Source organism: Oncorhynchus clarkii, chromosome 11, assembly GCF_045791955.1.
Source record: "Oncorhynchus clarkii lewisi isolate Uvic-CL-2024 chromosome 11, UVic_Ocla_1.0, whole genome shotgun sequence".
Taxonomy (NCBI): Eukaryota; Metazoa; Chordata; class Actinopteri; order Salmoniformes; family Salmonidae; genus Oncorhynchus; species Oncorhynchus clarkii.
In genome coordinates this window covers 17,370,817-17,388,873 of record NC_092157.1, presented here as the reverse complement: position 1 = coordinate 17,388,873, position 18,057 = coordinate 17,370,817, and the positions used below count along the sequence as shown (strand labels likewise).

Genomic DNA, 18,057 nt, shown 5'->3' with positions numbered 1-18,057 from the left:
AGTCTCCAGCATCAGTGATTTTTGCAGTTTGTTCCAGTCATTGGCAGTAGAGACCTGGAAGGAAAGGCAGCCGAAGTAGGAATTGGCTTTGGGGGTGACCAGTGAAATATACCTGCTGGTGCGCGTGCTACGGGTGGGTGCTGCTATGATGACCAGTGAGCTGAGATAAGGCGGGGCTTTACCTAGCAAAGACTTATAGATGACCTGGAGCCAGTGGGTTTGGCGACAAATATGAAGCGAGGGCCAGCCAACGAGTGAATACAGGTCGCAGTGGTGGGTAGTATATGGGGCTTTGGTGTCAAAACGGATGGAACTGTGATAGACTGCATCCAATTTGGAAGCTATTTTGTAAATTACATTGCCGAAGTCGAGGATAGTCAGTTTTACGAGGGTATGTTGGCAGCATGAGTGAAGGATGCTTTGTTGCAAAATAGGATGCCGATTCTAGATTTAATTTTGGATTGGAGATGCTTAATGTGAGTCTGGAAGGAGAGTTTACAGTCTAACCAGACACCTAGGTATTTGTAGTTGTCCACATATTCTAAGTCAGAACCGTCCAGAGTAGTGATGCTGGACGGGCGGGCAGGTGTGGGCAGCGATCAGTTGAAGAGCATGCATTTAGTTGTATTTGCATTTAAGAGCAGTTGGAGGCCACGGAAGGAGAGTTGTATGGCATTGAAGCTCGTCTGGAGGTTAGTTAACACAGTGTACAAAGAAGGGCCAGAAGTATACAAAATGGTGTCGTCTGCATAGAGGTGGATCAGAGAATCACCAGCAGCAAGAGTGACATCATTGATGTATACAGAGAAAAGAGTCGACCCGAGGATTAAACCCTGTGGCATAACCATAGAGACTGCCAGAGGTCCGGACAGGCCCTCCGATTTGACACACTGAACTCTGTCTGAGAAGTAGTTGGTGAACCAGGCGAGGCAGTCATTTGAGAAACCAAGGCTGTTGAGTCTGCCAATAAGAACGTGGTGATTGACAGAGTCGAAAGCCTTGGCCAGGTTGATGAATACAGCTGCACAGTATTGTCTCTTATCGATGGCGGATATGATATCATTTAGGACCTTGAGCGTGGCTGAGATGCACCCATGACCAGCTCGGAAACAAGATTGCATAGTGGAGAAGGTACGGTGGGATTCGAAATGGTTGGTGTTCTGTTTCTTAACTTGGCTTTCGAAGACCTTAGAAAGGCAGTGTAGGATAGATATAGGTCTGTAGCAGTTTGGGTATAGAGTGTCTCCCCCTTTGATGAGGGGGATGACCGCGGAAACGTTCCAATCTTTGGGGATCTCAGACGATACGAAAGAGAGGTTGAACAGGCTAGTAGTAGGGGTTGCAACAATTTTGGCAGATAATTTTAGAAAGAGAGGGTCCAGATTGTCTAGCCCTGCTGATTTATAGGGGTCCAGATTTTGCAGCTCTTTCAGAACATCAGCTATCTGGATTTGGGTGAAGGAGAAATGGGGGAGTTTTGGGTAAGTTGCTGTGGGGGGTGCAGGGCTGTTAACCAGAGTAGGGGTAGCCAGGTGGAAAGCATGGCCAGCTGTAGAAAAATGCTTATTGAAATTCTCAATTATCGTGGATTTATCGGTGGTGACACTGTTTCCTAGCCTCAGTGCAGTGGGCAGCAGGGAGGAGGTGCTCTTATTCTCCATGGACTTTAGTGTCCCAGAACTTTTTGGAGTTTGTGCTACAAGATGCAAATGTCTGTTTGAAAAAGCTAGCCTTTGCTTTCCTAACTGCCTGTGTATATTGGTTCCTAACTTCCCTGAAAAGTTGCATATCGCGGCGGCTATTCGATGCTAATGCAGTACGCCACAGGATGTTTTTGTGCTGTCAAGGGCAGTCAGGTCTGGAGGGAACCAAGGGCTATATCTGTTCCTGGTTCTACATTTTTTGAATGGGGCTTGCTTATTTAAGATGGTGAGGAAAGCATTTTTAAAGAATAACCAGGCATCCTCTACTGACGGAATGAGGTCAATATCCTTCCAGGATCCCTGGGCCAGGTCGATTAGAAAGGCTTGTTCGCTGAAGTGTTTTAGGGAGAGTTTGACAGTGATGAGGGGTGGTCGTTTGACCGCAGACCCATTACGGACGCAGGCAATGAGGCAGTGATCGCTGAGATCCTGGTTGAAGACAGCAGAGGTGTATTTGGAGGGCAGGTTGGTTAGGATGATATCTATGAGGGTACCCGTGTTTACGGATTTGCCGTTGTATCTGGTAGGTTCATTGATCATTTGTGTGAGATTGAGGGCATCAAGCTTAGATTGTAGGACAGCACAAGCTCTGAAGATAGATGGGGGGCAATCAATTCACATATGGTGTCCAGGTCATAGCTGGGTGCAGAAGGTGGTCTACAAAGCGGCAATGGTGAGAGACTTGTTTCTGGAAAGGTGGATTTTTTAAAGTAGAAGCTCAAATTGTTTGGGCACAGACCTGGAGAGTAAGACAGAATTCTGCAGGCTATCTCTGCAGTAGATTGCAACCCTCCCCCGTTGGCAGTTCTATCTTGTCGGAAAATGTTATAGTTAGGGATGGAAATGTCAGGGGTTTTGGTGGTCATCCTAAGCCAGGATTCAGACACGGCTAGGACATCCGGGTTGGCAGAGTGTGCTAAAGCAGTGAATAAAACAAACTTAGGGAGGAGGCTTCTAATGTTAACATGCATGAAACCAAGGCTTTTACGGTTACAGAAGTCAACAAATGAGAGCGCCTGGGGAATGGGAGTGAAGCTAGGCACTGCAGGGCCTGGATTAGCCTCTACATCACCAGAGGAACAGAGGAGGAGTAGGATAAGGGTACGGCAAAAGGATAGAAGCCTTCTAGGCCGTCTAGTACGCTCGGAACAGAGAGTAAAAGGAGCACATTTCTGGGCACGGTAGAATAGATTCAAGGCATAATGTACTGACAAAGGTATGGCAGGATGTGAATACAGTGGAGGTAAACCTATGCATTGAGTGACGATGAGAGAGATATTTTTTCTAGAAACATCAGAGGAAGGAAATAATTGAGTAGATATATTTTATTGTCAGAAGAGGAGCTTACATTTACATTTTAGTCATTTAGCAGACACTCTTACCCAGAGCAACTTACAGTAGTGAGTGCATATATTTTCATACTGTTTTTGTACTGGTCCTCGGCGGGAATCCTACCCACAACCCTGGCATTGAAAGCGCATGCTCTACCAACTGAGCTACACAAGATGGGCTCATTGTAATGGCTGGAATGGAATTAATGGAAGGGGGTCAAACATGTGGCTTCCATTAGTTTGATGTGTTGGATACTGTTCCATTTAAGCCATTACAATGAGCCCGTCCTCCTACAGCCCCTCCCACTAGCCTCCTCTGATTATTGTATATCATTCTGAAGATAAACATGTAGCACAGTCCCCACTGGGGTCATCCCCTGACCTCACAGTGTCACATAAATCCCAGAGGATCAGGCGCTGTCATTCTCTGACCATGGCCTGTTAACAACAACACATCTTCATATAGACTTTCATTGAGATCTAAACAATGGAAGAATAAATACCCAAATGAGAATCTTACCAATGAAGACCTCTGTAGTGGAACAGCACAGTTGGAGCCTCTTTCTGTAACAGTGAAAAAGCACAGCTGGTTAAGTGGAGTGTTTAAAATGGTTAAATGCTGTAGGTTTGGGGTGTTGAGTGGCTCTACAGTATTTACCATAATTGAGTTATGGTATATAAAGCTTATTTGTTTACCATTTGATTTCTTGGCTTAGTTTATAAACTAACGTAATTGTAATAAATCCGGTTGTGTCAATTAAATAAAAGTGTGACTCATTGGTTGGTTGTGTTTCTTCTTCAAACAAATATCCACAATTTATTTTATATTTGTCTGATGCGCATGTGTTTGGATTTTGCCATTTTAGTTGTCACCAGTTACCACAGCCACAGTGTAATAAACCCCGCCTATTTCTACCAATTGAAACCTAACCACATTACTAACCTTATGCCTAACCCGAACATTAAATTAAGACCAAAAATCGTATTTTTGTTTTTAGACATTTTTACGATATAGACCATTTTGACGTTGACGCTGTGGTAACCCACTCACCGTGTCATCATCATTTCATTTCACTAGGAGAGATCTTAGCGCTGCTACATCATCTTGAGACAACTGCGAAACGAAGGAAATCCATCTCAGTCAAGAACCGAGTAAAGGAGGCGCCGATAGCTAGATTCCTGAACCTGTATTTCTCTATTGCTGGGGCAAATAAACGGTTCAGAAATGGTAAGAATAGCTTATTATTCTATTGTCTAAGTGCCATGAAGCTTTTATTTGAGCTAGTTAATTAGCTATCCTGTAGCTAGCTCGTTGTGGGTAGCCGCGCAAGCAGGAGATGTTTTGGCGAATAATCCTGACTCATTGAACAGGGTGCCATTTTAATTTATCGGAAATTATGGTTTTAACCTCATATTTAGTTAAGAAAATATTGTCTGGCTCGTCATAACATTATCAAAATACTCAAACATGAATTAGACCGACGCCCGGTGACGGCTAGCTATCGGGTCCAACAATGGGAGCTACGCTGTTTAGAAAACTAACCTAGCTAGCTAACGGCTGACTTAGCTGCGTCAGCTAACGTTAGAAACGTTATCCTAACCTAGTAATGGTGATGTTACTTTAGCTAGTCCATGAATGTGTTGATTTAGCGAACAAGTAACTTATACCAACAATAACTAGCAAACTTGAAAAAGTCACCGTGTTACCATATGTGCTCAAATGTTTTGCCATTAAATAACGTTAGCGAGTTAACGTTATCGTTAAGTTAGTTTGCTGGCCAACAACAGTTCATGACACTCACTAGTCTGGCTAAATGCTGTTGGCAAACATGTCTGTAATTTGGTCTGTATTTAGTTATGACAATACAGATGAGATCGAAGGCAAGCTGCTTTTGGGCCTCTGTAATATTGAAGATATTGCCCGCTAATGTACATTGAGCAAATTAAAACTAACGTTATTTATTTTGCCATAAATACCCTGTCCAACCGAAGTACTGCAGTCTTTAGCCTCTTCTGGCTCTGTCACTAAACTACACTCATTTGGTCTGAGTATCACAACAAACAATTATTTCTGCTCTGTCAAGGCAGAGTGGTAAGTGAGGGAAAGACAGTGTGTCAATGGAACAGTCGTCTTTTAGGTCATGTAGGCCTAGTTAGTGTTTGGTTTCAAGTGGGACAGAAATCTGACCCTGCCTGCCTCACACTCACCACCCCAGTAATGGCTTCCCCCACCAATCACTAACTACCCCATGGTGGTTAGTAGGAAACAACCTCTTCCTACAGGCTCTGTGCTTCCCTGACTTCCTCTGAGGCAGAACTGCTCTACTCTTGTAGGAAATAGAGCAGCTTGACATCTCTTGTTTTACCTTTATTTAACTAGGCAAGTCAGTTAAGAACACATTGTTATTTACAATGAAGGCCTACCGGGGAACAGTGGGTTAACTGCCTTGTTCAGGGGCAGAACAACAGATGTTTGTTTACCTTGTCAGCTCTGGGATTCAATCCAGCAACCTTTTGGTTACTGGCCCAACACTCTAATCACTAGGCTACCTGCAGCCCCGTTCTGTTCCTCTGAGTCAGTCAGCAAAGAGCCTGAGGAAACCTGGACGCTAGACGTGTGTGTGCAAGGCTGAACACCCCCTCCCCGCCTTTACCTTAGATGACCTGTGTCTGTTTAACATGTGAGAGGTGTGCTGACTGCTGAGAGCTGTGACTATAAAATCAATCCTGGTGTGCGTGCGCACTAGCCTTTCAAATGCTGAGCTGAGTGAGAATCAAAAGCTGTATACACTAATGAAATAGCCTGCCTTATTGCCCCAAAACACACCTTGCACTCCAAGCTAGAAAGCAATTAAGTGGTTCCCAATACACTATGATTTGACTACAGGATTGCATGTTCCCGAGGCATAGCTTTTGCGTTATCTGATACACAGCATCTCTGTTCTGTGAATGAATCACTCTTTCATGGTTAGAGCATTGGGCCAGTAACCAAAAGGTTGCTCGAATACCCGAGCCGACAAGGTGAAAATGTGCCCATGAGCAAGGCACATGGCCCTAATTTGCTTCAGGGGTGCCGTACTATTATGGCTGAACCTATAAAACAACTCATTTCACTGCACCTATCCGGTATATGTGGCAATGAAACATTTATTCATACATTTTTTTTGCTTGTGGCAGATGACACCTAAGGTTTACCTTTTTACATTTTAATTTTTTTAAATGTGTCATTTAGCAGATGCTCTTATCAAGAGCGATTTACAGTAAGTAGTGAGTGCATACATTTTCATACTGGTCCCCCTGCTGGAGTCAAACCCACAACCCTGGCGTTGCAAGCGCCATGGTCTACCAACTCAGCCACACGGGACCTCTAGGCATTGGGTTTGTTAAATCTGTAGTCAATAAGGAAGTAGGTTAATTTTCTCTCGTTGAGAAGGCCTGATTGGGTCGAAGGCTAGCGAGGTGGTTTAGCTCTGTTTCTGTTTTATTACATTGTTGGTGTGTGTTAATGTATATGTAGGCTATTAGGTAGGGCCAGGAAGATATCGGTATCACTATCTTTTGTCAAAAATGAAAACATGAAGCAGAACAAACTATTTGGTCCTTTAAAAACCTGCTGTGTGTAAAATATTGTGTGCTATAATACATGTGACTCTGGATGATGTTTGTTACCAACATTAGGGTTGTTTTCTATAGAAGTTAAATCTGCTTTGTTTTGTTTCCTTGCCATGATACTAACGAGTATCGCGATACTGGTATCGTCCCGGGCCCTAGTAAGGTTCAGTGACTCTGGCCAGGACACAGTGACTGAGGTAGCCTAATGAGATTTACCGGACTGCTTTCCCACGACCACAGCTCTCTCTCTTCCCTGACTCATTGTGCCCTTATGGTTTCTCACGTGTTGTATTGTGTTGTTAATGTATAATTTCCTGCAGAAAGGCCCAATTGGATTAGCTAGATATTTAAACATTAGCCTTACTGTTAGTGTAAGCAGTTGTAGGGTTGGTGAACCTTATTCGGATCACCATTAGCTGACGCCATTAGAAAAGTTACGTTACTGTTCTTGTCATGTGTTGACACGCTAGTCTAGCACAGATGTTAGTTCCTATTAGCAATCAGCCCTGAGGGGTATACTACAATAACAGTTCAGTGAGTTAGCCAGCTAACTTCTCTAAATGTTCTGAAACAACTTAGTATTTTATTTTTTATAGATGCACTTGAAATGGGCATGGTCGCTGACTCAACAACCAAAAACACATATCTGAGTTTAGCTTTCTTAATGAACCAAAAAAGCAATAGGTATTTTGGTTGTTTATCAAAGTTAGCTGGCTAACTCATTTAACCTCCTTTGTAGTATACCCCCTGGGGTCTTTCCTAGAAACAGCACATGATGGGGTCATGAAATTTGCAGTAGTGGAACATGATGACGTTGATGTGCCAGAGTTTCAGGTTTCACAACTAACTGTGAGGAAATCACTGTCATGGCCTCCATGTTCACAGCATGGACATCCTGTAAATTACTCACTCACCCCCCTTCTGTCTTTATTGAAGTTTTTAAGACTCCTGCCATCATGTGTACACACACAGATACTTACACACACACACCGTAAGCAAGTGACCACTGCTACTGGTGTGTCTAAATATAACATGGGAGAACTAGGCCTATCCACCAATCTAGTGCTGGTCATAAGCACAAACACACACAAACTGCTTGTCAACAGTGTCAGGAAGTAAATAGTGTTCAGGTTGCAACACAAACAAACATCCTCAGCCTTGGGCCTAAATGATGGTAAATGACCAGAGATGGAGACAAGGCTAGCTGTCCTCTGCTATATATAGACCCTCTGCCTAGCTGTCAACAACAATGAGCCTCACTTCCCTTCTCTCTCTTCATATCTTTGTAAATTGGAGAGGGACATTGTTGATGTTGCCATTTCCTGGTCTCCTGGCTAATCAGGGTTTATATTACATAGCGATGTATCTGACTGTAATCAATGTCTTTGGACTGTGGAGAGCTCCTCTCATGTTCAATGTACTGTGGTTTCTGTCACAGTATTCGAGGCCTGTCTGCCTGGCAGAGGACTGGGAAGGAAGTAGCCTGGCCCTAAAGTGGACTAATCTGTCATTAGCTAGCTGTAATCACGTAGTTCGTAGTTCATAGTTCAGCTGCTAGAAAGAACAGCAACCATCGTTAGTAACCACTGTTTTCTCTCTCTTATTCCTCCAGGTCTTGTGGTGAGGTGTTGCTGGCATAAGGCTGTGAGGAGGAGCAACTGACGACAGAGCCAAACTTACTGACACGCACTCACCAGCCTCCCATGGACGGCACACTCTGAGACAACACTTGAGAGGAGAGAAACAACAGGAGTGGGAGCAGAGGAGAGAAGAAGGAGCTGAGGAGAGCAGGAGGGACGTGACGATGTCGTCCAACAGGGGCCAGAACCCACATGGGTTGAAGCAGATCGGGCTGGACCAGATCTGGGATGACCTGAGGGCTGGCATCCACCAGGTGTACACACGGCAGAGCATGGCAAAGTCACGCTACATGGAGCTCTACACGTATCCCACACGCCAAGTGGGGGGGGGTGGAATTTAAGGGGTTATTAGGTTGGTAAGGCTGCTGTGAATTCCCTTTTGAAGGGTGTTTAAGGTTTATATGGCCTACTTCCCAAAGTGGAAGCTCACAGCAGTATGCAGTGTATATTGCAGTGTCATTATGGTGTTGTGTTCATGGGTGTGTCCTAGTGGTGCAATACTTACTGATGGGCTAGGTCACATCACATGTAGAGGTCAGAGTCCTGCTGCCATAGACCTGATACCACCACAGTGTTTCTGTCTTAACTCCCCTGCCTGTCAGCCATGTGTATAACTACTGTACCAGCGTGCACCAGTCCAGTCAAGGCCGGGGATCTGCCGTCCCCAACAAGCCCTCCAAGAAGAGCAGTACTCCTGGGGGGGCCCAGTTCGTAGGCCTGGAACTCTACAAGAGACTCAAGGAGTTCCTCAAGAACTACCTGACCAGTCTGCTCATGGTGAGTGGTATAGTGACATGGGGATTCCATCCTCTCCTGACCCGCTGGCACTTTGATGACCTTTCACAGGTCTAATGTGTGGTTGGATACAAGGAAAATATGGTGCCAATTCCACCTATCATTGTTTACTCTTTTTCTTGAACTGTACCTTATTTTGTTTGGTGACCAATGCATCTTCCATCTCCCCCTCTACTCTCTCTCCCAGGATGGTGAGGACCTGATGGATGAGTGTGTGTTGAAGTTCTACACACAGCAGTGGGAGGACTACCGGTTCTCCAGTAAGGTGCTGAATGGGATCTGTGCTTACCTCAACAGGCACTGGGTCAGACGTGAATGTGACGAGGGACGCAAGGGCATCTACGAGATCTACTCGGTGAGAGGAAGGAAGGAAGGAAGGGAGGGGGTGTCTTTGTGTCAATGTTCAACTGTAAAAGATGAGTGAATTATGACATTAGTTTATCCTCTCTCCTCCATTTATCCCTCGTGCCCTCTTCTGTAGTTGGCGTTGGTAACGTGGAGGGAGTGTCTATTCAGACCCCTAAACAAACAGGTGGGTATGATGATGATGTCACATCTGACTGACACAACACACGCACGGTAAATAGAATCACCAACCACGTCAGTTCAGTGTGTTTCACTGTGTCGTTCTATGTGTAACTGGTGTAGCGATGGAAAGAGCTGGCATCTTATTCTAAGACGGCGAACAACGTAATTCATACATTCATTGACTTTACATCGCTCGCTCGCTCTCTCTCTCAGGTAACGAATGCGGTCCTGAAGCTGATCGAGAAGGAGAGAAATGGAGAGACCATCAACACCAGACTCATCAGTGGTGTGGTGCAGTCCTACGGTACAACACACCTCAAACCAATCCACTTCAAGTTTTCACTTAGACACGCATTTAGAAAATATCATCACATTCCAGCACATCACCGAATTCTCTCTTATAGAAGATTTCAGAAGTCTCAGACTTGACTGTGTGTGTGTTGTCTCCTATAGTGGAGCTGGGGCTGAATGAGGAGGATGCGTTTGCTAAGGGTCCTACGCTGTCAGTGTATAAAGAATACTTTGAGTGCCAGTTCCTCACGGACACCGAACGCTTCTACACACGAGAGAGCACCGAGTTCCTCCAACAGAACCCTGTTACCGAGTACATGAAGAAGGTGAGGATGGAGGGGATGAAAAAGAGGGTGGGGGTAACAGCAGTGACGGGTGTAGCTCCATGAAAGCACCGGGAAGTTAACCTTGTGTTTCTGTGTGTGTAGGCCGAGGCCCGTCTGCTAGAGGAACAGAGGCGTGTGCAGGTGTACCTCCATGAGTCCACTCAGGATGAGCTGGCCAGGCGGTGTGAACAGGTGCTCATAGAGAAACACTTGGAGATCTTCCACACAGAGTTCCAGAATCTACTGGATGCTGACAAGAACCAAGGTAGGGAATGATGTAGGGGGGTTTTTAGCTGCTCAACCCACAAAATGGAAAATACAATAGAGAATAAGTATAAGGAGTTATATATGCCTTGCTGTTATGAGTGCCTGTGTTCTTAGACAAAAGTTGTGTGTACTCAGTCTCTCATTCTCTCTCCTCTTTCTCTTTTCCTCCCTCTCTCAGATCTAGGTCGGATGTATAACTTGGTGTCTCGTATAACGGATGGCCTAGGAGAGCTAAAGAAACTCCTAGAAACACACATCCACAACCAGGGCCTGGCCGCTATAGAGAAATGTGGAGAGGCCGCTCTCAACGTATGTACACACACACGCGTGTGTGTGTATATATATATATTTATTTATTTGTATGTATGTATGTATATATGTGTGTGTTTGTCCCTCCTAGGACCCTAAGGTGTATGTCCAGACCACACTGAACGTCCATAAGAAGTACAACGCTCTGGTCATGTCTGCCTTCAACAATGACGCTGGCTTCGTAGCTGCTCTAGACAAGGTGCACTCTAGTTTTTTTTATAAACAACTTTTTTTCTCCTTGGAAAAAAAGCAATGTGGTAAGGATTCCTATATAAATGCCCAGAACTGATGTTGTAGCGCGTTCTCTCTCCAGGCGTGTGGTCGTTTCATCAACAACAACACGGTCACTAAGATGGCCCAGTCCTCCAGCAAATCACCTGAACTACTGGCTAGATACTGTGACTCTCTGCTCAAGAAGAGGTGGGTAATCTACTGTATGGCGCTGGGGCTATTGTCTGTCTCTGATGTATCTAAACATTCACTGTGTTCTGTTGTTCTCCAGTTCTAAGAACCCAGAAGAGGCAGAGTTGGAGGACACACTCAACCAAGTGGTGAGGACCTTCTCTTTGTTCATAAACCTTTTGACTTTCTCTTCAAAACTAATTTGAGTTACCAACTGTTTCAACCTCCTATCTCAATAAACCTTTCATATGTTGCTCATCCCTCAGATGGTGGTGTTTAAGTATATAGAGGACAAGGATGTGTTCCAGAAGTTCTATGCTAAGATGCTGGCTAAACGCCTCGTCCACCAGAACAGTGCTAGCGACGACGCAGAGGCTAGCATGATCTCCAAACTCAAGGTCTGTACCACATATATATATATACACACACACACACGCATTTATCCAATCTCACACAGACTGATCACCCCAAGGAATGTAAAATAAAAAATGTAATTTTGAAAGTATTGTGACTTTCTCTCTCCCTTAGCAAGCGTGTGGCTTTGAGTACACATCTAAACTACAGAGGATGTTCCAGGACATCGGAGTCAGCAAAGACCTCAACGAACAGTTCAAGAAACACCTGACCAACTCTGAACCTCTTGACTGTAAGCACCTGTTGGTTTGTCTAATACTTCTGTTTACTGGTATTTGTTGTAAATGTGTTTGCAATGCTAAATAATGAGGTGTGTTACAGTGGACTTCAGTATCCAAGTGTTGAGTTCTGGGTCCTGGCCGTTCCAGCAATCATGCACCTTCGCTCTGCCCTCCGAGGTGAGACTCAACTCAATACCAATTCAACCTTGTAACAATACACACATCCCTCCTGTAACTCCAACACAACTCAATACAACAAAAAATACACTCCCCAACACATTTATGGACAGTGAAGTTAACTTTTAATTTGGCTCTATACTCCAGCATTTTGGATTTGAGATCAAATGTTTTATGAGGCGATAGTACCGAATGTCGCCTTTTATTCTGAGGGTATTTCCAAACGTATCTGTTTTAGAAATGAAAGGACGTCATGTATCTAGTCCCACCATTTGAAGGTGGGACTAGTTTGAAAGTAAATTCAGCAAAAAAATGTCAACTGTTTATTTTCAGCAAACTAAACATGTGTAACTATTTGTATGAACATAGTCTTATGAAAAAGTTTGGACACCCCTCTGAGGCTGCATAATAATTTACTCTGTCGTCACAGAAAATGATCATAGTGGCATGCCATTCATTTTCTAATAAAATCTGAGTACTGGGGTATTGTCCAGACAAAGATTTTTAGTGTAGAAATATTAAGTTGTATGAAATTAAATCAGATGTGAAAAATAGGCTATGCAAAAATGTGGGCACCCTTGTCATTCTGTTGATTTGAATACCTGTAACTACTTAGCACTGATTAATTGGAACACACAATTGGTTTGGGTGAGCTCATTAAGCCTCAAACTTCATAGACAAGTGCATCCAATCATGAGAAAAGGTATTTAAGGTGGCCAATTGCAAGTTGTTGTTCTCTTTGACTCTCCTCTGAAGAGTGGCAACATGGGGGCCTCAAAACAACTCTCAAATGACCTGAAAACAAAGATTGTTCAACATTATGGTTTAGAGGAAGGCTACAAAAAGCTATTAGAGAGATTTAAGCTGTCAGTGTCCACTGTGAGGAACATAGTGAAGAAATGGAAGGCCATAGGCACAGTTCTTGTTAAGGCCAGAAGTGGCAGGCCAAGTAAAATATCGGAGAGGCAAAGGCGAAGTATGGTGAGAACGGTCAAAAACAGCCCACAGACCACCTCCAAAGACCTACAACATCATCTTGCTGCAGATGGTGTCACTGTGCATCATTCAACAATTCAGAGCACTTTGCACAAGGAGAAGCTGTATGGGAGAGTGATGCGGAAGAAGCCTTTTCTGCACACACGCCACAGTGTCGTTTGAGGTATGCAAACGCACATTTGGACAAGCCAGCTTCATTTTGGAATAAGGTGCTGTGGACTGATGAAACAAAGATTGAGTTATTTGGTCATAACAAGGGACGTTATGTATGGTGGCAAAAGAACACAGCGTTCCAAGAAAAACACTTGCTACCCACAGTACAATTTGGTGGGGGTTCCATCATGCTGTGGGGCTGTGTGGCCAGTGCCGGTACTGGGAATCTTGTTAAAGTTGAGGGTCGCATGGATTCCACTCAATATCAGCAGATTCTTGGGAATAATGTTATGCCGGGGCTGGATATTTCAACAAGACAACACCCAAAATTCTACCTGGGCATTTATGCAGAGGAACAAGTACAATGTTCTGGAATGGCCATCCCAGTCCCCAGAGCTGAATATCGTTGAGAATCTGTGGGATGATTTGAAGTGGGCTGTCCATGCTCGGCAACCATCAAACCTAACTGAACTGGAGATGTTTTGTAAGGAGGAATGGTCCAAAATACCTTCATCCAGAATCCAGACACTCATTAGAGGCTATGGGATGCGTCTAGAGGCTGTTATTTTAGCAAAAGGAGGCTCTACTAAATATTGATGTGGTTTTTCTATTGGGGTGCCCAAATTTATACACCTGTCTAATTTTGTTTTGATGCATATTGCACATTTTCTATTAATCCAATAAACCTCATTTCACTACTGAGATATTACTGTGTCCCTCAGTTATTTGATAGATCAAAATGAAATAGCTGATCCAAACACCCAATTATTTATAAATGGAAATTGACAGGGAAATTGCCCAAACTTTTTCATATGACTAACAAGATTCAACAGCTGAGACATGAACTGAACAAGTTACACAAACATGTGACTAACATAAATGGAATAATGTGTCCCTGAACGGGGGGGGGTCAGTATCTGGTGTGGCCACCAGCTGCATTAAGTACTGCAGTGCATCTCCTCCTCGTGGACTGCACCAGATTTGCCAGTTCTTGTTGTGAGATGTTACCCCACTCTTCCACCAAGGCACCTGCAAGTTCCTGTATATTTCTGGGGGGAATGGCCCTAGTCCTCACCCTCCGATCCAACAGGTCTCAGACGTGCTCAATGGGATTGAGATCCGTGCTCTTTGCTGGCTATGGCAGAACACTGACATTCCTGTCTTGCAGGAAATCATGCACAGAACGAGCAGTATGGCTGGTGTCATTGTCATGTCAGGATGAGCCTGCAGGAAGGGTACCACATGAGGAAGGAGGATGTCTTCCCTGTAATGCACAGCGTTGAGATTGCCTACAATGACAACATGCTCAGTCCAATGATGCTGTGACACACCGCCCCAGACCATGACGGACCCTCCACCTCCAAATCGATCCTGCTCCGGTGTACAGGCCTCGGTGTAACGCTCATTCCTTCGACGATAAACGCAGAATCCGACCATCACCCCTGGTGAGACAAAACCGTGACTCGTTGTTGAAGAGCACTTTTTGCCAGTCCTGTCTGGTCCTGCGATGGTGGGTTTCTGGCCATGGTGGGTTTCTGGCCATGGTGGGTTTCTGGATGATCAGCTGTCACAGTACGGACATAGCAATTTATTGCCCTAGCCACATCTGCAGTCATCATGCCTCCTTGCAGCATGCCTAAGGCACGTTCACGCAGATGAGCAGGGACCCTGGGCATCTTTCTTTTGGTGTTTTTCAGAGACAGTAGAAAGGCCTCTCTTAGTGTGCTATGTTTTCATAACTGTGACCTTAAATGACTACCGTCTGTCTGTAAGCTGTTAGTGTCTTAATGACCGTTCCTCAGGTGCATGTTCATTAATTGTTTATGGTTCATTGAACAAGCATGGGGAAACAGTGTTTAAACCCTTTACAATGAAGATCTGTGAAGTTAATTCGTAAAAATCCAAATATCTTTGAAAGACTGAAAAGGGGACGTTTTCTTTTTTTGCTGAGTTTATTTGGACAAATTCACTTGTGTATTACATTTAGTCTAAAGTTTGGTATTTGCTCCCATATTCCTAGCACACAATCACTTTTATTGTAAATAAGAATAGAATGTTTCTGAACACTTCTAAATGAATATGGATGCTACCATGAATTCATCGTGAATAATGAGTGAGAAAGTTACAGATGCATAAACATCATGTCCTCAACATGCTAACCTCTCACCATAACCAATAACAGGGGTGGTAAATGTTTTTTGGGGGGTATGATATTTATGCCTCTAGCTTTCTCACTCCAAATGCTTATGACTCCTTCAAATGGATGAACTATATGCATGAAGTGCTTTCACTTCAAAATGGTAAAACATTGTATAAAAAAAATGTCCATAAATTAAATGTGACGTTCTGTAGCGTCACCTCATATCCAAATGATAGAGTATATAGAAACCAAGTAAAAGTTTTAGCTTTACTGACCAAATACGTAAGGGAGAGTAGACCTAATGCATTAACCTCTCATCCTCCAGTTGGAGCGTAGCTACCAGCGGTTCACAGCATTCTACGGCAGCAGACACAGCGGTCGGAAACTCACCTGGCTCTACCACCTGTCTAAAGGAGAGCTGGTCACCAACTGCTTTAAAAACAGGTACAGAGTTGGTACAAGGTCATTTCTCACTAGAATCTGGAGATGTATGTCATCACATATTTAATTCAATGTATGTTCCAGGTACACTCTGCAGGCCTCTACCTTCCAGATGGCTATCCTGCTGCAGTACAATACAGAGGACCTGTACTCCGTACAACAGCTCACTGATAGCACACAGATCAAAACCGTGAGTTATGCTGGTACTGTGCTCTAAATAGAGATGTATTAAATGTTTTTAAATGACCCCTGATGAGATTAGCACATTTGTATTTCACTGGCTGTGAATATTGTTTTTACCATTTTGTTGTTTTTAGGACATTCTGGTTCAAGTGTTGCAGATCTTGTTGAAATCCAAATTGCTGGTAAGTGCAAGTCAAGTAGAACGTGTTGTATACAATGATAGTCCGTTCACTAGAGGGCACTGGACTCTGCAGTATAAAAGCCTACACGCTGATGGAAAGTAGTGACTCAAATCAAATGTTATTGGTCACATACGCATGGTTAGCAGATGATAATGCGAGTGTACCGAAATGCTTGCGCTTCTAGTTCTGACAGTGCAGTAATATCTAACAAATTCACAACGACTACCTTATACACAAATGTAAGGGGATGGAATATGTACATAAATATATGGATGCACGATGGCCGTGCGGCATAGGCAAGATGGTATAAAATACAGTATATACATACGAGATGAGTAATGTAGGATATGTAAACATTATTAAAGTGACTAGTGATACCATTATTAAAGTGGCCAGTGATTTGAGTCTATGTTGGTAGCAGCCTCTCTGTTAGTGATGGCTGTTTTAACAGTCTTGAGATGGAAGCTGTTTTTCAGTCTCGCGGTCTGGTCTGTGTGTCAGGTCCTGGAGGATGAGAATGCTAACATAGACGAAGTGGAGTTCAAACCAGAAACCCTGATCAAACTCTTCCTGGGATACAAGAAGTAAGTCCGCTCTCTGTTTCTCCTTTTGTGTTGTCTGGTTCTTGTGCGTTTTCTGTCTAAGCATAGGTTTAATCCTTACAAAAAATGTTGTTCATGTCTCCAGTAAGAAGCTGCGTGTGAACATTAACGTTCCTATGAAGACTGAACAGAAACAGGAGCAGGAGACCACACACAAGAACATAGAGGAGGACCGCAAGCTCCTCATACAGGTGTGTTCCCGACCGCATATACATGTTTGTTGAAACTCCTGTACTGAATTTCTCTTTCAGTGTGTATCACTAAGTATTATGAACTGTGTAGGCTGCCATAGTGAGGATAATGAAGATGAGGAAGGTTCTGAAACACCAGCAGCTCCTGGCTGAAGTCCTAAACCAGCTCTCGTCCCGCTTCAAACCCAGAGTCCCTGTCATTAAGGTAACACACACCTGTCCCAGTCATTAAGGTAACACACACTCTTACCTGTCGCAATACATTTTCAAAGGACTCCCACACATTGCACCAACTGTAATATTTTTGTCTTAAAGTACATATTTTTCACCCCCTTTCCCTCTCTGCCCCCTTTTTCTCTGCTACCCTTGTCTCTCCTCTGTAGAAGTGTATAGACATCCTGATAGAGAAGGAGTATCTGGAGAGAGTGGATGGAGAGAAAGACACGTACAGCTACCTGGCTTAACCCGCTCCCTTCCCTCTTATTTTTGTCTCTTTTTTTTTTTTTTATGTCCGAGTAATAAAGTGTGGTTCTTCTGACTGGCAGACGTGTGTGTGCTCAGTGGGACATATACACATGGACACACTATCTTGTTTTGATATGCAAATATGATCAGACCCCCCCCCCCCAAACCCTAGTGGGAAGTCCAACCAGAGAGCTGTGTCCATAGTTACTGCATGCAACTGCCTCCCTGCTAGCCTGGTCTCAAATTGATATCCTACGAAGCAGGTTTGAGGAGTTAGCGAGGTAACTTTGGTCAACTGAGTTCAACTCAGGATAAGCGGTCATACGAAAGTGGCTCACCTTTTAGCCAGGTACATTTATATGGCAATGAATCCTTCAGAACTACCCTGCTCTAACTCATTGTTAACTCCACTTACCTTGAATTAAATGACTGGGCCTTGAGTTGAGAACCAATGAAATCAGATTCCCTCATCAACCCCTACATTTCAGGAAGATGACTGATATTTGATGAATCAAATGTGTTATGTTAAAATCACATTACATATTTTAGTCATGTCAGAATGCATTTTAAACTTAACGCAATGTAACTTTTGTATGACTTAATACAAAATAAGTGTGTATATAAGAGGGAGGGAGGGAGTGAGTGCTTGTGCATTGATAAGCACACCAAAGCAGGCATTAATTAAAAA

General features: G+C 43.8%; 1 protein-coding gene across 1 annotated transcript; it reads left to right on the top strand.

Annotated features, from left to right (window-relative positions):
- The first annotated feature begins 3,890 nt into the window (after positions 1-3,890).
- On the top strand, positions 3,891-17,448 carry LOC139420308 (cullin-1-like). The gene is made up of 22 exons (XM_071170255.1): positions 3,891-4,262; positions 8,259-8,590; positions 8,889-9,063; positions 9,269-9,436; positions 9,563-9,613; positions 9,823-9,913; positions 10,063-10,226; positions 10,329-10,491; positions 10,672-10,802; positions 10,894-11,001; positions 11,116-11,222; positions 11,305-11,353; positions 11,471-11,602; positions 11,733-11,850; positions 11,940-12,016; positions 15,631-15,749; positions 15,831-15,936; positions 16,064-16,111; positions 16,613-16,695; positions 16,799-16,904; positions 16,996-17,109; positions 17,288-17,448. Exons 2-22 carry the CDS (start codon positions 8,451-8,453, stop codon positions 17,366-17,368), a joined length of 2,331 nt encoding a protein of 776 aa, XP_071026356.1. The 5' UTR covers positions 3,891-4,262; positions 8,259-8,450; the 3' UTR covers positions 17,369-17,448.
- Positions 17,449-18,057: the final 609 nt, after the last annotated feature.

What these genes read in the sequence shown, in the direction of transcription:
- LOC139420308 (XM_071170255.1), top strand. Translation starts at nt 8,451, where the DNA reads ATGTCGTCCAACAGGGGCCAGAACCCACATGGGTTGAAGCAGATCGGG. An exon ending in CTCTTCCTGGGATACAAGAA is followed by an intron (nt 16,696 to 16,798) that starts GTAAGTCCGCTC and finishes TCATGTCTCCAG; the next exon opens with TAAGAAGCTGCGTGTGAACA. An exon ending in CCAGAGTCCCTGTCATTAAG is followed by an intron (nt 17,110 to 17,287) that starts GTAACACACACC and finishes TCTCCTCTGTAG; the next exon opens with AAGTGTATAGACATCCTGAT.